This window comes from Echiichthys vipera (genome assembly GCF_963691815.1).
Source record: "Echiichthys vipera genome assembly, chromosome: 19".
Taxonomy (NCBI): Eukaryota; Metazoa; Chordata; class Actinopteri; order Perciformes; family Trachinidae; genus Echiichthys; species Echiichthys vipera.
In genome coordinates, this window is record NC_139844.1 from 15,704,820 (window position 1) to 15,721,298 (window position 16,479).

General features: G+C 40.8%; 1 protein-coding gene across 1 annotated transcript in view; it reads left to right on the plus strand.

Moving 5' to 3' along the window:
• Positions 1-16,122, plus strand: part of syne1a (spectrin repeat containing, nuclear envelope 1a) — a gene marked incomplete at its 5' end in the record, with an annotated part of 121,139 nt that extends 105,017 nt beyond the window's left edge. Inside the window, 19 exons of the mRNA XM_083934031.1 lie at positions 41-199; positions 715-881; positions 3,026-3,188; positions 3,792-3,979; positions 4,375-4,525; positions 5,220-5,402; positions 5,684-5,821; positions 6,405-6,596; positions 7,064-7,373; positions 7,940-8,008; positions 8,441-8,574; positions 8,685-8,811; positions 8,910-9,121; positions 9,994-10,200; positions 10,836-10,964; positions 11,270-11,533; positions 11,672-11,734; positions 12,418-12,476; positions 14,682-16,122. Of these exons, the coding sequence (XP_083790157.1) occupies positions 41-199; positions 715-881; positions 3,026-3,188; positions 3,792-3,979; positions 4,375-4,525; positions 5,220-5,402; positions 5,684-5,821; positions 6,405-6,596; positions 7,064-7,373; positions 7,940-8,008; positions 8,441-8,574; positions 8,685-8,811; positions 8,910-9,121; positions 9,994-10,200; positions 10,836-10,964; positions 11,270-11,533; positions 11,672-11,734; positions 12,418-12,476; positions 14,682-14,961 (3,195 nt within the window). The 3' untranslated portion in view covers positions 14,962-16,122. The remainder of the gene's footprint in view (positions 1-40; positions 200-714; positions 882-3,025; positions 3,189-3,791; positions 3,980-4,374; positions 4,526-5,219; positions 5,403-5,683; positions 5,822-6,404; positions 6,597-7,063; positions 7,374-7,939; positions 8,009-8,440; positions 8,575-8,684; positions 8,812-8,909; positions 9,122-9,993; positions 10,201-10,835; positions 10,965-11,269; positions 11,534-11,671; positions 11,735-12,417; positions 12,477-14,681) is intronic.
• Positions 16,123-16,479: the final 357 nt, after the last annotated feature.

The window sequence follows — 16,479 nt, forward strand, 5'->3', positions numbered from 1 at the left end:
ATCTTCCCTTTCCCCCTCGTCCTCCCCCATGTCCCCTCAGCTTTCCCTGCGCAGGCAGCAGGTGAGCGAGAAGTTGAATGAGTGGGCAGTGTTCAATGAGAAGAACAAGGAGCTGTGTGAGTGGCTCACACAGATGGAGAGCAAGGTCTCTCAGAATGGAGACATCAGCATTGAGGAGATGATCGAAAAACTGCGGAAGGTGATTTTTACGCACAGACACACCACACATATGTAGACATGCATGCAGAAGTGCACTCAGTACAGCAAGAGTTTTTGACATTTCCAGATCTGCATTACTGCTATGCAATAATTGATTTACTTAGGTTATTCATTATTAGGAAATGTTATTAAGAAAAGAAAATTAACGTTAGACTATTATAGCTTGTAGACAAGGGTTATCAACGCGTTTGCATTTTGGCTCATGCATTGGAATTTAAATAAACAAAGTAAAGAAAATTAGCAATTACCTGTTTGAATCTTAACTAATTAAGTGTTAGAGACATAGTTTTTAATCAATGGTATGGCTGGAACAGTGACAGTTGCTTAAAAACATCCTTTTAACAAGAAATATCTTTGAATGCAGTTTCATCATAAGTATTTGCTACGCAGTTCATTGCTCTGGAAATTACGCTACAGTACCCTCACATGCACATATGCATGGATACACCACACTCACACCTCCCCTTGTTAACCTGCTTGGTGTTTCTCTCCCAGGACTACCAGGAGGAGATCAGTGTAGCTCAGGAGAACAAGCAGCAGCTGCAAGTTATGGGCGAGCGCCTGGCTCGGTCCAGTCAAGACAGCAAGGCGGCCGAGATCCAACACAAACTCAGCAAAGTCAGTGAGCGCTGGCAACACCTGCTGGACCTCATCGCTGCCAGGTGGGTGTAAAAGAGCAGGTGGAGAGTGTACTTTGATAGTAGAGTTTAAGTGGGTTTAAAGCCCCTGAACACCCAACCAGGTTAACTGGAAACACCTGTTCCAATTAGCCTGGCTGATTAGACCTCTTCTCAGGACTATGTGGGTGTGTCTACTGTGATTGATTGACATCTTCCAGAGTCTCCTGTTAGCTTTGTTTCACCTGTTAAGGCGGGACAAAGTACACTTTTATCATTCTTAGTGGTAGACGGACATTTATGACCTCATAAATTCCCATCAAATTCTCATCAAAGCGCCGCCCACCTTCATCAAAGATGACTTCAAAGTCGGAATACACGGATTATAGGTAACATCAGTTGGATAGACACAAGTAATATTTAAAAAGTGTGCAAACTGGAGATAAGATTTTTCAAACAGATCTAGTCTGGCTTTAGTTTGAGGTCTGATCATTTAAAAAACACATACGTACAGATTCCTCACAGTATTGTTATTTGGATGGAAAAACAGAAACTGTGTCACAATGCTTTCTCTCTTTACCCTACACATCCCCTGCTGCATCGCCCCTCCTTATGGAGAAGAGTTTTTATTAGTGAAGGCATGTCTTGGCACTCCAGCACACGTCATGGGGAATACATTTTTCCCACAATGCTTCTGAGGCATTTCCTGAGTTCCTTGCTGGTGTCAGTGGGACTTCCACTTAGTGGAGCTGCAAACCAAGCAGAGAGAGGTCACATTCTCTCCTTTTTTCTATCTACCAGTGACTGTTTGACTGTTTACAGAGAAGTTGGCGACAAAGTATTCTTTCTCATTTATGTTTTGATTTGATATGGAAAACACAAACTCCTTTCTGTATGTTGTGAATTGAAAGTGACCTGACCCAAACTTTGACTCTAACTGCACCAGCTGCCCCAACCCCCCTGGCTGTCTTCCGGCTGTTGCCCTCTGGGACTGTAGGAAATGAGTGAAGAAAGGGGAGGACAGTCTCTGACCTCATGCAGACAGCTGCACTCTCTTTGTTTCGTATATCCGTCCTTTTCTAAAACAACAGCAGAGCAGACAGTTTGTAGCTATCACAGAGTGCAGAATGCTTTACAATGTAGTGTTTTCTTTAGATTTCTTATCTTGTTGATTTATTTATTTATTGATCCTCTTTTTGACTTTTCATTTTCTGAGGAAGCAAGGATTGATTGTCTTGCAGACATGTTTTACTGGAAAACTTTGCTTGTCGTTGTGTGCTATCCATTGATGTTTTTCCACATGCATGGAGCCTCCAGCCTTTGATGCTGTTCACTATCTCTTTGTGTGTATATGGTGAATGATACTCAGATTACAGGCCAGCTCTGCGGCACATGCCTCTGACTGTAAGTCTCTTTATAGAAACAGCAGCACTTGTCACTCTCAGGCACTCACACACTCTCTCACACACACACACACACACACACCCACACACACACACACACATGCATATAAACTCACGCCTGTTTGGGGTTCTCTTTTTTTAACCTTGGAGAGCAACTGTTGATAAGTCACAGTTGTGCAACCCTACCACTACCTGCACACCCTCCTTAGAGAAAGTCCCATGTGGAGCACACAGACGAAAGAGAAGAGTGTTTGGAACGGCACCGTTACGCTTCCTGACGTTAACGCTGCCTTTGGGAACTCTGCATCCCCATGGTTTTGGATTTAGGGACGGATAATATGGCAGGATGCCCCAGCGAGGATCTGCCGGAGTGTGACTGCGATATCAACAGGCAGGACAAACTTGAGAATTCATGTTGAAGATGTTTGATAAGTCTGCACTGTACAACAGTCTGCAGTCAGTGTTGAAAATGCAAAGCTTATTTTTCTTATGCACTTTACATAGCTTATGTTGTGTTGTGTTTTTAAGCAGATCCTGCAATTTAATATAATTTAATTTATCAGGATTCCCAATAGCTGTAGCAGAAGAAGCAGCTTTTCTATTCCGGGAGTTGTAAAATAATCTCTTCTAGGATTATCTATGTTTTTTCTCTAGTTAGAGTTTTGTAGGGCTCTCTCTGCTTTGTTTTAGCTTAATTTTTTGAGCAAGTTGTACAAAGATTTTCTCCCTTACTACATGGTCCTCATTAGTGTTTACGGTTGTTCTCTGACTCTGTTTCTCTACCAGGGTGAAGAAGTTGAGGGAGACCCTGGTGGCAGTGCAGCAGTTAGATAAAAACATGAGCAGCCTACGTTCATGGCTGGCTCACATCGAGACAGAGCTGTCCAGGCCCATCGTCTATGACACCTGTGATGACCAGGAGATTCAGAGGAAACTCAACCAGCAGCAGGCAAGTGGGACCACACACAAACAGTCCTAGGCTACAAAAATGCGAAGCAGAATAGTTTGCTGATGTTTTAAGAAAAGCAACAGCACATTCTCTGTCTAAGACTTAAAATATGTGGTAATGGCACCCTGTCTTGCGCAAATACTACAACACATATGCAGACTCAGATGTACGAGCACCTTCACAGATACAAACAAGCACACATCATGTACATGTTGTGAGTATGTACTTTTATGTAAATACTAAATAACAGCAGAACAATATGACTCAAGCTGAGTTGCTGGAAAATGAGTGACACTGAATCACAGGAGGAAACCACAGCATGACTCATGCATACATCTCTGTCTGTTTGTTAAAAGCTAGCCTGCAGTCACTGTACTTGCTGCCAAGATGCTGCTCTAAATGTGGACTGGATTCTTAGACCCCACTGACCTCCTTTCTCTCCAGGGCTGCAGAGCACATGCATTTACTGTGCTTAAGCACTTTTGCTGAAATAATTAATCGCATGAAACGCACAAGTGGAGCAAAGCAACACATAGAGAAATGTTACACATACAACTTGTTAAGTGCTGCAATAATAAAGTTATTATTCTGACTGTCTTGCAGGAGCTACAGAGGGACATAGAGAAACACAGCACCGGTGTGGCGTCAGTGTTGAACCTGTGTGAAGTCCTGCTGCACGACTGTGACGCTTGCTCCACAGAGACAGAGTGTGACTCCATCCAGCAGGCCACCAGAGGGCTGGACAGACGCTGGAGGAACATCTGTGCCATGTCCATGGAGAGAAGGCTCAAGTCAGTGCCTCTTTCATTTATATATCTGCATTCATATGCATACACCAGTGATGCCATTCACCAGTGATGGGTGTAAAGAGCTTTCAAAGTTACATTTAATCATAAATAGTTGTGATGTTAATATAAAAGATTTGGTCATTTGTGTCCTAAATGGCTCATCCAGTTTGTTAGATGTATAAATCTCACTTTGAATTACCTTGTTGTTGAAATGTGCTATACAAATAAACTTGCCTTGCCTTGCCTATAAATATACTGTATATGCAGATGCACTTGATGCCAACCAAATCTCATTGCCTTCTACAGTGTCTAAAACTGCTGAATATACTACTGCTAATCATACAATCATGTGTTTGTATTTAAGAAAATGTAGCCATGTTGCATTTTTTTCTGTGCAGAATTGAGGAGACGTGGAGGTTGTGGCAGAGATTTCTGGATGATTACTCCAGGTTTGAGGATTGGCTGAAGACCTCAGAAAGAACCGCAGCTCTGCCTAACTCCTCTGGAGTTCTGTACACTGTTGCTAAAGAAGAGCTTAAAAAGTTTGAGGCACGTTTCTTTCACTTTTATTATCAGAATGTGGAGTGAATGCCATCTTGCTGCAGTTGCACAGTGTTTGCATATGTACATAGGTGAATTGCAAAGCACATAACTGAGGAAAATAAACACAGAGCCAAATGCATGTCTGGTATTAAATCTAATGCTTTTATATGTGCATGCTTTGTTGTTTTTAAAGTTTCATCTCAGACATTTACATTTCTCCACGTGTGCAAAATACATTTCAAGACAGAGACAGTCACTGCAGAGTAGAGGAAACAGAAAAAAAGAGTGTCATGTTGCTCAAACTTGTCTGCACTGGTCTGCTCAGCTGCTGCAGTCTGTCACTGTGCACGTGCACATTCCTGCTAGCTGCCTGTCTGGCCTGCACCGCTGGGATCTGCACTGTTTGGAAAGTTCATTTTAGTTAAACAGGTTGACTCTGCATAGTTCAGGATTTTGACCTTTTAATGACCTTTTTAATTAGTGTACAGTTTTTTGTGTGTGTTTTTGTTGCATTTTCTTTCTTACTGCAGAACAGAAAATATTTTACAGATTTTATGGGGCATCCGTTGTCCTTACTAATAGTTTGTCTCTTTGTGCATGCACAAAAAAAAGTTTAAAGAAAAAAGTAATATATCATGTGTTTCCAAATAAGTGTGTCCAATTCAGAGCTTTAATTTGTGTGTATCTGTTGTTGTCACAGGCCTTCCAGCGTCAGGTGCAGGAGTGCCTGACCCAGCTGGAGCTCATCAACAAACAGTACCGTCGCCTGGCCCGGGAGAACCGCACCGACTCCTCCTGCCGACTCAGGGAAATGGTGCATGATGGGAACAGACGATGGGATAACCTGCAGAAGAGGGTGGCCGCCATCCTACGCCGACTCAAGGTAACATCATCGTAGATTGTTGGCTCAACTTCAACTGAAGTTTGTAAGAGTTAGTTATGCAACAGCTGGTTTCCTTTTAATTAGTTGTTATTCTGTTATTTCATCTGACCACAGATAGTGTTAATAAACTCTCTGTATACAATATCCAATAATACTCTCTCACTTCCCTTCTATGCATTTTATTAAATAAATACATTTCTACCTTTCTTACCTAGTTAATTTAAAAGGTAAAGAAAGACAATAAAATGTGATTGTTTGTTTGTTTCCCCCTGTTCATTCAGCACTTCATCAGCCAGAGGGAGGAGTTTGAGACGGCACGGGACAGTATCCTCGTGTGGCTGACTGAGATGGACCTCCAGCTGACCAACATAGAGCACTTCTCTGAGTGTGACGTACAGGCCAAGATAAAACAGCTCAAGGTAAGACATAAATATTGCTTCTTAGAAGACACAACGAGCCAACATGATACAGAACACAACTGAGATGTAACAACAGTGCTTTTATTATAATATATTATATAGTTTAAACTCACATCACAGTCCACATATCGGAACAAAACATCTATTAAAATACACCCCTTTTTTTCACGACATTTCTCCACAGTTTATTATTTTTAATGCTGTTCTAGTGTTGAGTTTAATGTTGATAAGATTGGGCAAGAAAATTATCAAATGTAAGTGAATTTTTAAAATACCTTTGCTGTTCTCCAGAGCTGAATCCATTATCAAATCATTGTTAAAGTCACTTATCTAGTAAAATGAGAACCAAACAATTGCTGGTTAAAGTTCCTCAAATGGAAGTATCTGCTCACTATCCCCAAATCCCAAATGTTTTCCTGAACTGGGATGATAATTTTTGGGTCATTTTATTGGGTATATTATTAGTTAAATAATTTAAACGATCAAATCATTATTAGATACATCAATATTATTGTGTATTGTATTTAAGTCAGTATTATTGTTAGATGCAGTTTTTTTTAACCCGGCCATGTGTTTTTCTCAGGCATTCCAGCAGGAGATTTATCTGAACACAGGGAAGATCGAGCTGGTGTTCAGACAGGGTGACGCTCTGATTGAGAAGAGCGAACCTCTGGATGCAGCCGTCATCGAGGAAGAGCTGGAGGAGCTGCAGAGATACTGCCAGGAGGTCTTCGGACGAGTCGACAGATACTACAAGAAACTCACACGACTGCCTGTGAGTAAAGATACACAGACAACACATCAGGTAGCTTGCAGAAATGTTCCTCTAACAATAAAATAATATTCCTCTGGTGGAAATGCAAGCTCAAACTCAGGGAAGTTAATTAGAAAAATGTATGTCTGATGCTTGCAAAGAGCCAAGGGAATCTGACTTGGTGCTGAAGTACTGTTCACTCTATATGCGAGACTCTGTGAACACATTACAACATTTACACTACAGCTGTCCTCCTTCACCTCCGGTGACATGGTGCAAACATGTGTTCAACATAGTTTCACACTGACAGTTGGTCAGGAACAGACCACACACTCTTGTTATGTTTGCATGTTAAGCAAACACGCTATCTTTACAGTACCTCACAAACTGCGCCCTTACACTTCTTAGTTACACATCATTTAAAATTCTATAACCTTTACACCTTGCTTTTCTTCTTCTACTAACATTTTCCTGTCCTTCTCTCCCAGCTGGCAGATGATGAGCTTGATGGTTCAGACAGAGAGCTGGACATGGAGGAAGGCGGCGAGCTCTCTGAGCTGCAGTGGGGCGACTCCTCTGTGCCCCGAACGTCCAGCCGTCCAGCCTCGGGCACCACCGCGGCCATCCGGGCTGACCGATCGGGGCGCGACACCCCAGCCAGCGTGGACTCCATCCCCTTAGAGTGGGACCACGACTACGACCTGAGCAGAGGTCTAGACAGCCCTGGAGGACGACATGGGGAAAGGAGTCGAGGGCAAGTGGAGGAGGATGAGTATCTGAGGACAGCAGTGCTGTCAGGTTGGTCCAACTTTATTATTGTATGATGGATGATTGGCTTTATGGATGTTTTGTGATTGCTTGTGAATGTAATGCGTTATTTTACAGGTCTGCAGTTACCTCAGTTGGAAAGAACTATATAATGGTTCTCACTATAGGGAAGTAGTGACAGTGTTTTAACATAATTCTATTTTTTTATGTTAAATAGGTTTCCAATAATAAACTTATAATAAATAAATTGATTTAAACTGAGCAGCTCTGTCAAGAAAATGTATTTGAAACCAAATTAAATAGTTTTTTTCGGGCAAACTTCTTAGGCTATTATCGGGAAATTGTGCACATAAGATGAAGCGTTGCCAATGTTTTCTATGAAATGGGATCAAATTGAGTATGAATGAATGCTGATAAGCCGCAGATGGTCTTGCACCAGTTACAGTCTCAATGATACACATTTTGAAACACAAAAGATCAAAGAGCACTTAGGTGGACATTCAGATCAGTGACAAATCAGTATACATTAGCACAGATCTCACATGCAATCATGCCCACATATCTAAGTAGTGGATGTTGTATGTCTTTCTTCCCAGATGTAGTTATCCCAGAGAGCCCAGAAGCCTATATAAAACTGACTGAGAACACATTGAAATCATCCTCTGGTAGGAAACAGCAGCTCCCCTGGTTCTGATAAGGAATGCCACAGCATGACATAAACCACTAAAACTAAAACACGCCTTTTTTTAACTTTACTACCCCACAAGGAAGCATCCTTCAGGCTGCATGTCCCACCATCCAGAAAGATCTTAGCACATTAAAAGTGCAAAGATGACATCATTGCATGCTGAGGTCTAGATCACTAAAAGTTAACCTCAATCATTGTATTTTGTCTTTTTTTTCGTCATTTATTTCACTGCTAATATTGTTGTTAACATGTTAAAACCTGACTTCTGTGTTGTTTTCTGCCCTGACTTGCATTTCAGACTAATGCATGCCATCACAGCATCATTGTACACCAAGAGCATGCTAATAAAAACTGTGGCATTGAAAACTTTATCCTCCTAGTTGTCTTGACTCTATCGTGTCCTGTGCAGGTGAGCCGGGCCAGCTAGAGGCCAGTCTCAGACAGCTGGATCAGGCTCTGGATTCAGGGCGATACCACCTTCAGCAGAGAGAGGCCACCACCAACATTTCCAGCCCGGACATTGGTTCCACATACATGGGCTACGTGAGTCCTGTTCATTTGCAGTGACATTGCTTGTCTTAAATCACATTCTGCCAATGCATAGATTTTTATTTCAAGCAAAAACATAAATATCATTTACATCATCCCTCCAGATGCGTCTGATGGGAGAATGTCGAGGCAGTATAGACGCAGTAAAGAGAGCAGAGGGAGAGCTGACTGAAGACGAGGATGACATGCCGGGACTCACCAACCCCACCAGCACAGACACTCAGAGCGCAGGTCAGTTACACGCAAACACACACGTTTGATGTTAGATTACCTCATTCTGTAAATACTGTGTGAGCCGTGTTAAATTGATCTGATCTGTTTCCCTCCAGGTGTGATCGAGCGCTGGGAGTTAATCCAGGCTCAGTCCCTGAGTGAGAAACACAGGCACAAGCAGAACCTGCAGCAGTGGCAGCAGCTGATCTCAGACCTGCAGACCATGAGGGCGTGGTTGGGTCAGTCTGAGGCTGAACTCAACCAGCTGCGAGGGCTCGACCTCAGCACCGATATACACACCATCCAGCAGAGAATCAAGAAGCTAAAGGTTTGTTTTCTGTGTTTGTTTTAGTATTTGTATCAGAACAGAATACGTTTTTCTCAAAATAGTTTAATTTCTAGGGAGCTGTTTTGAACTCCTTTTGGTTTTCTTGCATATGGAAATTTGAACTGTGAGTTCTGCAGCAGCAGGTTTTTTTGTCATCCTTGGTCTCTGCACATTAGGGATGAAACAGTTGCTGGTTTAATGATAAGCTGACGATTAGTCTTATTGTTTCAAATTTGAATTATCAGTGTTTGATAACAGTACTTTGAAACACTCATGGTAGATACTGTCCAGCACCAACCAAAGTTATCAACAGTCTCCAGGACGCAGGTGCAGCAATGTGGGTTTGTTTTGCGTCACTGTAAACATGGTGATTTTCAATAAAACACTTGGTGTGTATCAGTACTTTTTTAACATTTCAGCACATTTTAACAATAATACTGATAACCGTGATAATTTTATCACAATAATTATGCCAACCTTTTCATCTCTTGTGCACATTTATCTGTGTCATTCCCTTAACAGTATATTATACAGTTTGTCTGCAGTAATTTCACCCCACTGGCCTTCTTCATAATGACCTACTTTACATGCAGACAGCTGACACTTTTGTCCTTTCACTCACCTTTACACACAAACAAACACACTCACTCCTCAATACCTCCAGTTGTTGCTGCCTGTAAAGCATTAGGCGAGATATCACTATTCTATAAATATGCTCCTCTAATGTACATCACTCAGCGCTCTTGTCTGTTGGCACTTCATGTATTCTCAGCTTCCTCTTTCTAGTAGCCACCTACAGTCTGGCCCCGCTCATGGTTCTGTGTCATTATGTATAATCTTCAAATACTTTTGTCTTTGACTCTTCCCCTCAGGAGCTGCTGAAGGGGGTAGATAGCCACAAGGCAGAGGTTTTGTCCATCAACCTGAGCAGTGCAGACTTCCTCCAATCAGAGCCTGACTCAGAGGAGGCGTGGGAGCTGAGGGACAGGCTGAAAGAAATGAACTCACGCTGGGATCGGCTCGGTACTTCCCTGGAGGACTGGAGGGAAGAGCTACAGAGGGCGCTGATGCAGTGCCAGGTACAGAAAAGAGATAGAATGGTTATGAATTTAATAATAATTTTATGTTGCCTCTTCTTTTGTCCATAGTAATAAAATTAAAATGTCTTTGTATAAATATTTAGCTTTATATCGATACATATAGAATTGTGTAACAAAGCAAAAGGTTGGACACAAACAACATGCCTTCAGGTATAAAAGTATTAGGTAAGAATTAAGACTTTTTATGACTTTAAAATACTATACTATGACCTTTTTATGACTTAATATACTATGACCTTTTTATGACTTAATATACTTTGACCTTTTTATGACTTAATATACTATTACATTTTGGGGCTCGTTTTTTACACACTTTTCTATGACTTTTCTCCAGAAATTATGCCATGACTGCTTTAGACAAGGTATCCTATGACGGATTTAAGCATTTTTAGACAATTTATATTTTGACTTTTTTTTTTACTTTTTTCATGAGGAATGACATTTCTGAAGACATTTCTCAAGTCACTGCTTATGACTTTTTTTTTACTTTTTATTGCATACTATACTATGACGATTCAAGATATTCAATTTAACTTTGGGATTCCTGCATGTACCCTGCAATCAGCAAAACTGAAACACATACAAAAGATCAACAATGGCACCTTTCCTTTCAGGAGTTCCATGAGATGAGCCACGGTATGCTGCTGTGGCTGGAAAACATCGACCGCAGGAGGAACGAGGTGGTGCCCATCCCCCCCAAACTGGATCGTGAAACATTAAGAGCCCATCACAAAACACTGACGGTATGTCACTCTAATATGAACAATAATAATATTTGGGTAGAGCTTGTTATGCTTTTAATATTATCATCATTAACCTCTGCTCTAAAGATAACACAAGTTAGTTATAACACTTTATTAACCTTTTAAAAACAGGTTTAAAAGGAGGATAAAGAAATAGTAACAATGTCTGATTTATCTTAAAAATAATAACAGTAAAATATGTCAAAATATATAGAGAGAAATATATAAAAAAAATACTGCACAGTTTAAAGACAAAGATGTTTGACACTTTGCTGACTCCTCTGTCTTTTTTTATTTTCCCGCAGCAAATCAAGCGTGAGCTGCTGGACTCGCAGCAGAAGGTTACGTCTCTTCAGGAGCTGTCGGCTCAGCTGCTGGTCAACACTAAACCTCAGACTCTGCTGCTGCAGACGCACGCCTCGGAGCGGACCCAGGCTCAGGGCAGCGAGTGTCTGGAGGCCCAGGAGAAGGTGCACGTGATCTTGAACCGGCTGAGGCTGCTCCTTAGGGAGGTCAGCTCAGACCTGCAGGGGTTGGAGAGGAGACTGGAGGCCATGAACACACAGCAGGTCAGAAAAGGCTGAATATGAGTGAATGATTTTCATATAATTTTATGTTTAAATAACAAAATCCTTTTCTCCATTTACTGAATTTTTATTCAGACATATACATTATAGTGACAGTTGTTGTTTTGATTTATTTTTCAGGATTGCTTACCGTTGCCTGCTGGTAAAACAGAAATCTGTGGATCAGCTGGTCCTGAGTCAGAGGTGACTGTCCAAAGTCGCAAACAATTGGTAATGTTTCCCTTTAAAATGTCCCTTGTGCTCAATAAGAGACACATCAGAGTCAACTTAGCTTCTCCCTTAGGTTCTCAAGTAGACGTCTCATAATTATGTCCACTCTACCAGCCCTTGATATTTTTTTATTGTTAACATAAATGTTTTCCCTTCTTCAATTGCTCTGCTAACATGTACATGAAAATATTTTGCTGCCCCACTACCCCCTCCCTCCCTTTTGGAGATGATTTTTGCTGCCCCACATCATGTTTGATCTGCCAAAAATGTACAAGAAAACCTGGCTTTTCGTTTCACATGATAAAACTGTTCTGTAATGGCTCAATTCAGATCTTATTCTGGGATTCCTGTATAAAATAAATTATATTTTTTTTCTGTTTAATCGCTATATAACTAATGGCTAAACATATTTAATTTTGTCAGTTTCTTTTAACGTTTCAGGATTAGTCTTGAGAAGCCAGATTTCTTGGTTCTGAAAGTCAATCATCGTCATTGATTATGTTGCTGCTCTTTGGTTGTTGATGATTCCTTCTCTAGCGATGTTATGGCTCTTTATGTTATTTGTTTTTTCTCTCATCTGAGGCTTTGTCTTTATTTGCCTTGACTGAAACATTCTTTTCTTTCTTTTACCCCTCCCTGCTCATTACGTGATACAGCCACGAGGCAAAAGTAGTCAGGCCCACCCAGGACACCCTGAGAGCGTCCCGCGCCACAGGTACCTCGCTCCTGGCCTCTAGAAACACGGGATGATGATGGAACCAAAGCTATGCCTGACTAGAAATTAGATTTTTGTTCATTCAATTATTCAATATTCATCCCATGACAAAATCAATGAATCAATCAATCACAATCAGTCATGTTTAACATGTTGTAAAAGATATTATATTTAGATTTTGAGTCTCTAATTGATTGGTTTAAAGGCTTTAACCCTGCGTTCCATGATCCTCCCTTATTCTAGAGACCATGTTACCATCTCTTAAACGAGTGGGGACTCGCCTACATCAGGCCGCTCCCTTTCTCCTTTAAATGTTTTATTTCACTGCTTCTCTTTGCCCTGCTGCTTTTTTGAATGGCATCATGAAATATTACCGTATCATACTTTTTTGCTTCTCCTCTCAGAGTGACAGCAACACTCTCCTCGCCCACTAGATGGCATTATCTGAGTCCCAGTGGCCCCTCAGTCCTCTGCTCCTTTAGCGCTGCTATTCTTTCTTCCTGTTTCCTTCCTGTTTCATTCTCTTCATAGTTGAAAGCAGGGTTGCGATGCAATAACTCCTGCATTTTTCTTCCTTCTACCTTAACTCCCACTTTCTTCCTATGTTTCCTTTCCAGACCTCTTAACTCACCCACCTCTGACTCTCTGTCATTTCTCATTTACCTTTCTATGATTTCCACTGAATGCCAACCACACACAGACCTGGTGAAGACTCACTCTAAACAAGTCTTGCCACGAGTGCTGTAGTAGAAATAATGTCTTAACAACAATGTGCACATGTTGCTCAAGCACGCTCAGAGCAGCCGTATTATAGCATCCAGGAGGTCTAAATGAAATTGGCACGCTGCAGAGTGAGAGGCTGGAGGAGTGTCCACGTGTCTGACCCTCCCTTAGCCTCCTTGATGATGAGCCGCAGTAAGAACATGCCGTTCCTCCCCTTGAGTCTTGGCTCTAACCGTGGAAATCTCCAAAGAGGCATTTGGCATTTCTCCTGCGTCTGTTTGGAATGAGACGTGACATTGAACTCTCACACACTCGGCTCTAAAACCAGTGTTTCCCCCAGTGAGACACAGCCGGCTATCTACAAGTGCTTGTGGTTTTCTAAGTGTGTTTGTGCCTGTTTTGTGTGTGCGTATGCAGGTCTACTATACATGTGTGTCTCTGTGACAGTGTCTCTAACTGTTGGATCTGGGTCTATTTGCTGCATTTTTGCTTTCTTTCTTTTGCCAGACATGAGTAAAATAGTATTTGCAAACATGTTTGTTTTAACCTTCTTGAAATGTCAAAATTGGCAGATTTACTGTGACTACAAATTATTTTCCGTATCGATTCATCTGACAATTATTTTTTAATTGTTTGGTCTATGGAAAGAGAGTGAAACATGCCCATCACAATTCTCTAAAGCCGAGATCGATGCTATTAAATGTCTTATTTTGACCAAATAACAGTTCAAAACCCAAATGTTTTATTTATAGTTATATAAAACACAAAAAGCAACAATTCTCACATTTGAGAAGCTGATGTTTTAGCTTGAAAAATGTAACTTGAAAGATTAAGCAAATATCAAAATAAATGACAATTTTCTGTCTGTTGACAAATCATTTCAGCTCTAATTCAGAAATTTCATATTTTAACAAGACGCTCAATCAGAACTTAACAGTCAATTAACCTTTTCAAGCTCCAAAGCAAAACAAATTATTGTTCCCATTTTTGCATTACATGGACATTCATAGTGAGTGACATTGCATACACAATGCTTCAGGACTTTAAATGCATTACACTTTACTTCCCACCAATAATGCAACATTATGATAAAGCATGATTATAAATGCATCAATATGTACTTTACTTAACTTACACATACAATGATAACTTGTGATACTGCATATTATTAGTCCTTACTACAGCTGATTGTTGAAGTGTGTATGGGCGCAGTTAGTCATAATATATTATAAGCCCGTCAGTCAACCTCTAGTTTGTAACTAGTCAAGAGCATCCATTAGTCATAAACCATAAAGAATGCATTATAATTCACTATAAATGTCTCATAATGCACTATAGATGTGGTCTTCATAGAAGGTTTTAACAAAAAAATAAATAAAAAAATTATAAAAGCTATCAAGGAGTTTTGACAAAACATGATTTGCAAATAGTAGTGAACTCAGGTCTGTTCTGTGTTTAACTTAACTCTGTGTCTTCCTGCAGCCGGAGCAGATCACCAGGCGCCGCTGGCTGCGTTTCCTCCCGTTCTGACCTTCCGGACAGCGTCTCCTCCTCCTCCTCCTCCTCCTCCTCAAAAGGCCAGTCCTTCCTGATGCGGGTCCTTAGGGCTGCACTTCCTGTCCAGCTGCTCCTCCTGCTCCTCATTGGCCTGGCCTGCCTTGTGCCCATGACCGAGGAGGACTACAGCTGCCACCACGCCAACAACTTTGCCCGCTCCTTCCATCCCATGCTGCGCTACACCAATGGACCTCCGCCCATATGAGAAAAAGCTGAATATCTACCTTCTGCTTTGCCAAGGACTCCACTGAATGTTTCCTTTTTACCCTGTGCCCTAAAGCAACAAACTCTTCCCCTGCTGGGGAGCGAACACACATTATGTGATTCAGAGGTGATATGAAGACTCACTAACATTGCACACCCACTCTCCTGAAGTCACCGCAACCCTTTAAACCAACTCTTCAGAATAAATGGACCTTCATCTGGAGAAACCCCGCCTCACGCCCAATCTAATATTTCATGATGTTTTAACTTAAATGTGTATATTATTTGAAGGTTTCTGAAGAAATCTAAGAAATCAATGAAAACAAAGCACTATTTATATACTGTATGTTGGGAGCCAAAGTTGACCGTGCTTTTTGTCCATGATATCCAGTGCTGCTACTATTTATTTAGCGTTCAATCAGTTGATATATTGTTAGTATTGATGAAGCTAAAGCACCATCTTGAGTGGGGATATTGTCCCTGTAAATTGTACACTTCACTCAGTTTGAGTATCAATCATTCACAGTCTCAGATGTGGAGTTTGTTTTCAAAAGACACATTTAAAGAACTACTCGGACATAATGACTGAAACAGCACAGAAATCAGCTCGAGAGGAGTGCTTTCTGAAGGATGAATGCTTGACACATTTCAGAAAAACAGGCTTAAATTTAGAAATGAAGTCTTTATGTGACGTTAAAGTTAAAATCTGAACCTACAGCACTGACGTGAGCACTGTCGAAGGTACTGCACTGAAGCCGTCCAGCCAAGATGGCCGACTTCTTTCCCCAAAAGCCAGGGCTTGTATTCCTGATTTTACTTTCAGTATTTAATCAACTGGGGCAAATATGAAAAAAAAAGATATGAGCTCTCAACTGATTTGTATATTTTTGTTGAAATGCCTTTGAATACAGGCAGTTATTTTTTTATCTTTCTGTTTGAGCATGCACTTGAAAGTCCCCTGCTTTTAAGAAAGCCAAACGATCACTGGTTTAGTAGACGGCTGCGACATGAAATAGTGAGCTTTGTAATAACTGCGATAATTATTCTGTGGTGATGAGACATCGTAATCACTGCATTAAAACAGAATCTGTAAAAAAAAAAGATGAAATATGAAAATGGTTATTTATGTATGTACAGTTTGCTAATGCCGACTTCATGAAGAATACTCTCTTTGCAAATAATAAAACATGAAATATTTACTCCGTGTATTCTTGGGCTTGACTTTGGGACACAAACTTTAGAGAAACAGTGATGAATAATGTTTTCCCAATGAATGCTTTTATTTTTATGCACAGTAAACAAATGACAGTTCAGGTTTGACTGGGCTTCACATGTCACAGCTGTCAGGGCCAAATCCATTTTTTAAAATCCTGTATGAAAGCTTTCTATACACATCTCAGTGGCATAGGCATCAGCTTTGACAACTTAAAACCACACTGTAAAGTCATCTTTGTCATTTCTATCCTGGCAACACTATTTTAATTGCTGGCATTTTTTATGTACTTAGAGTACAGCTCTA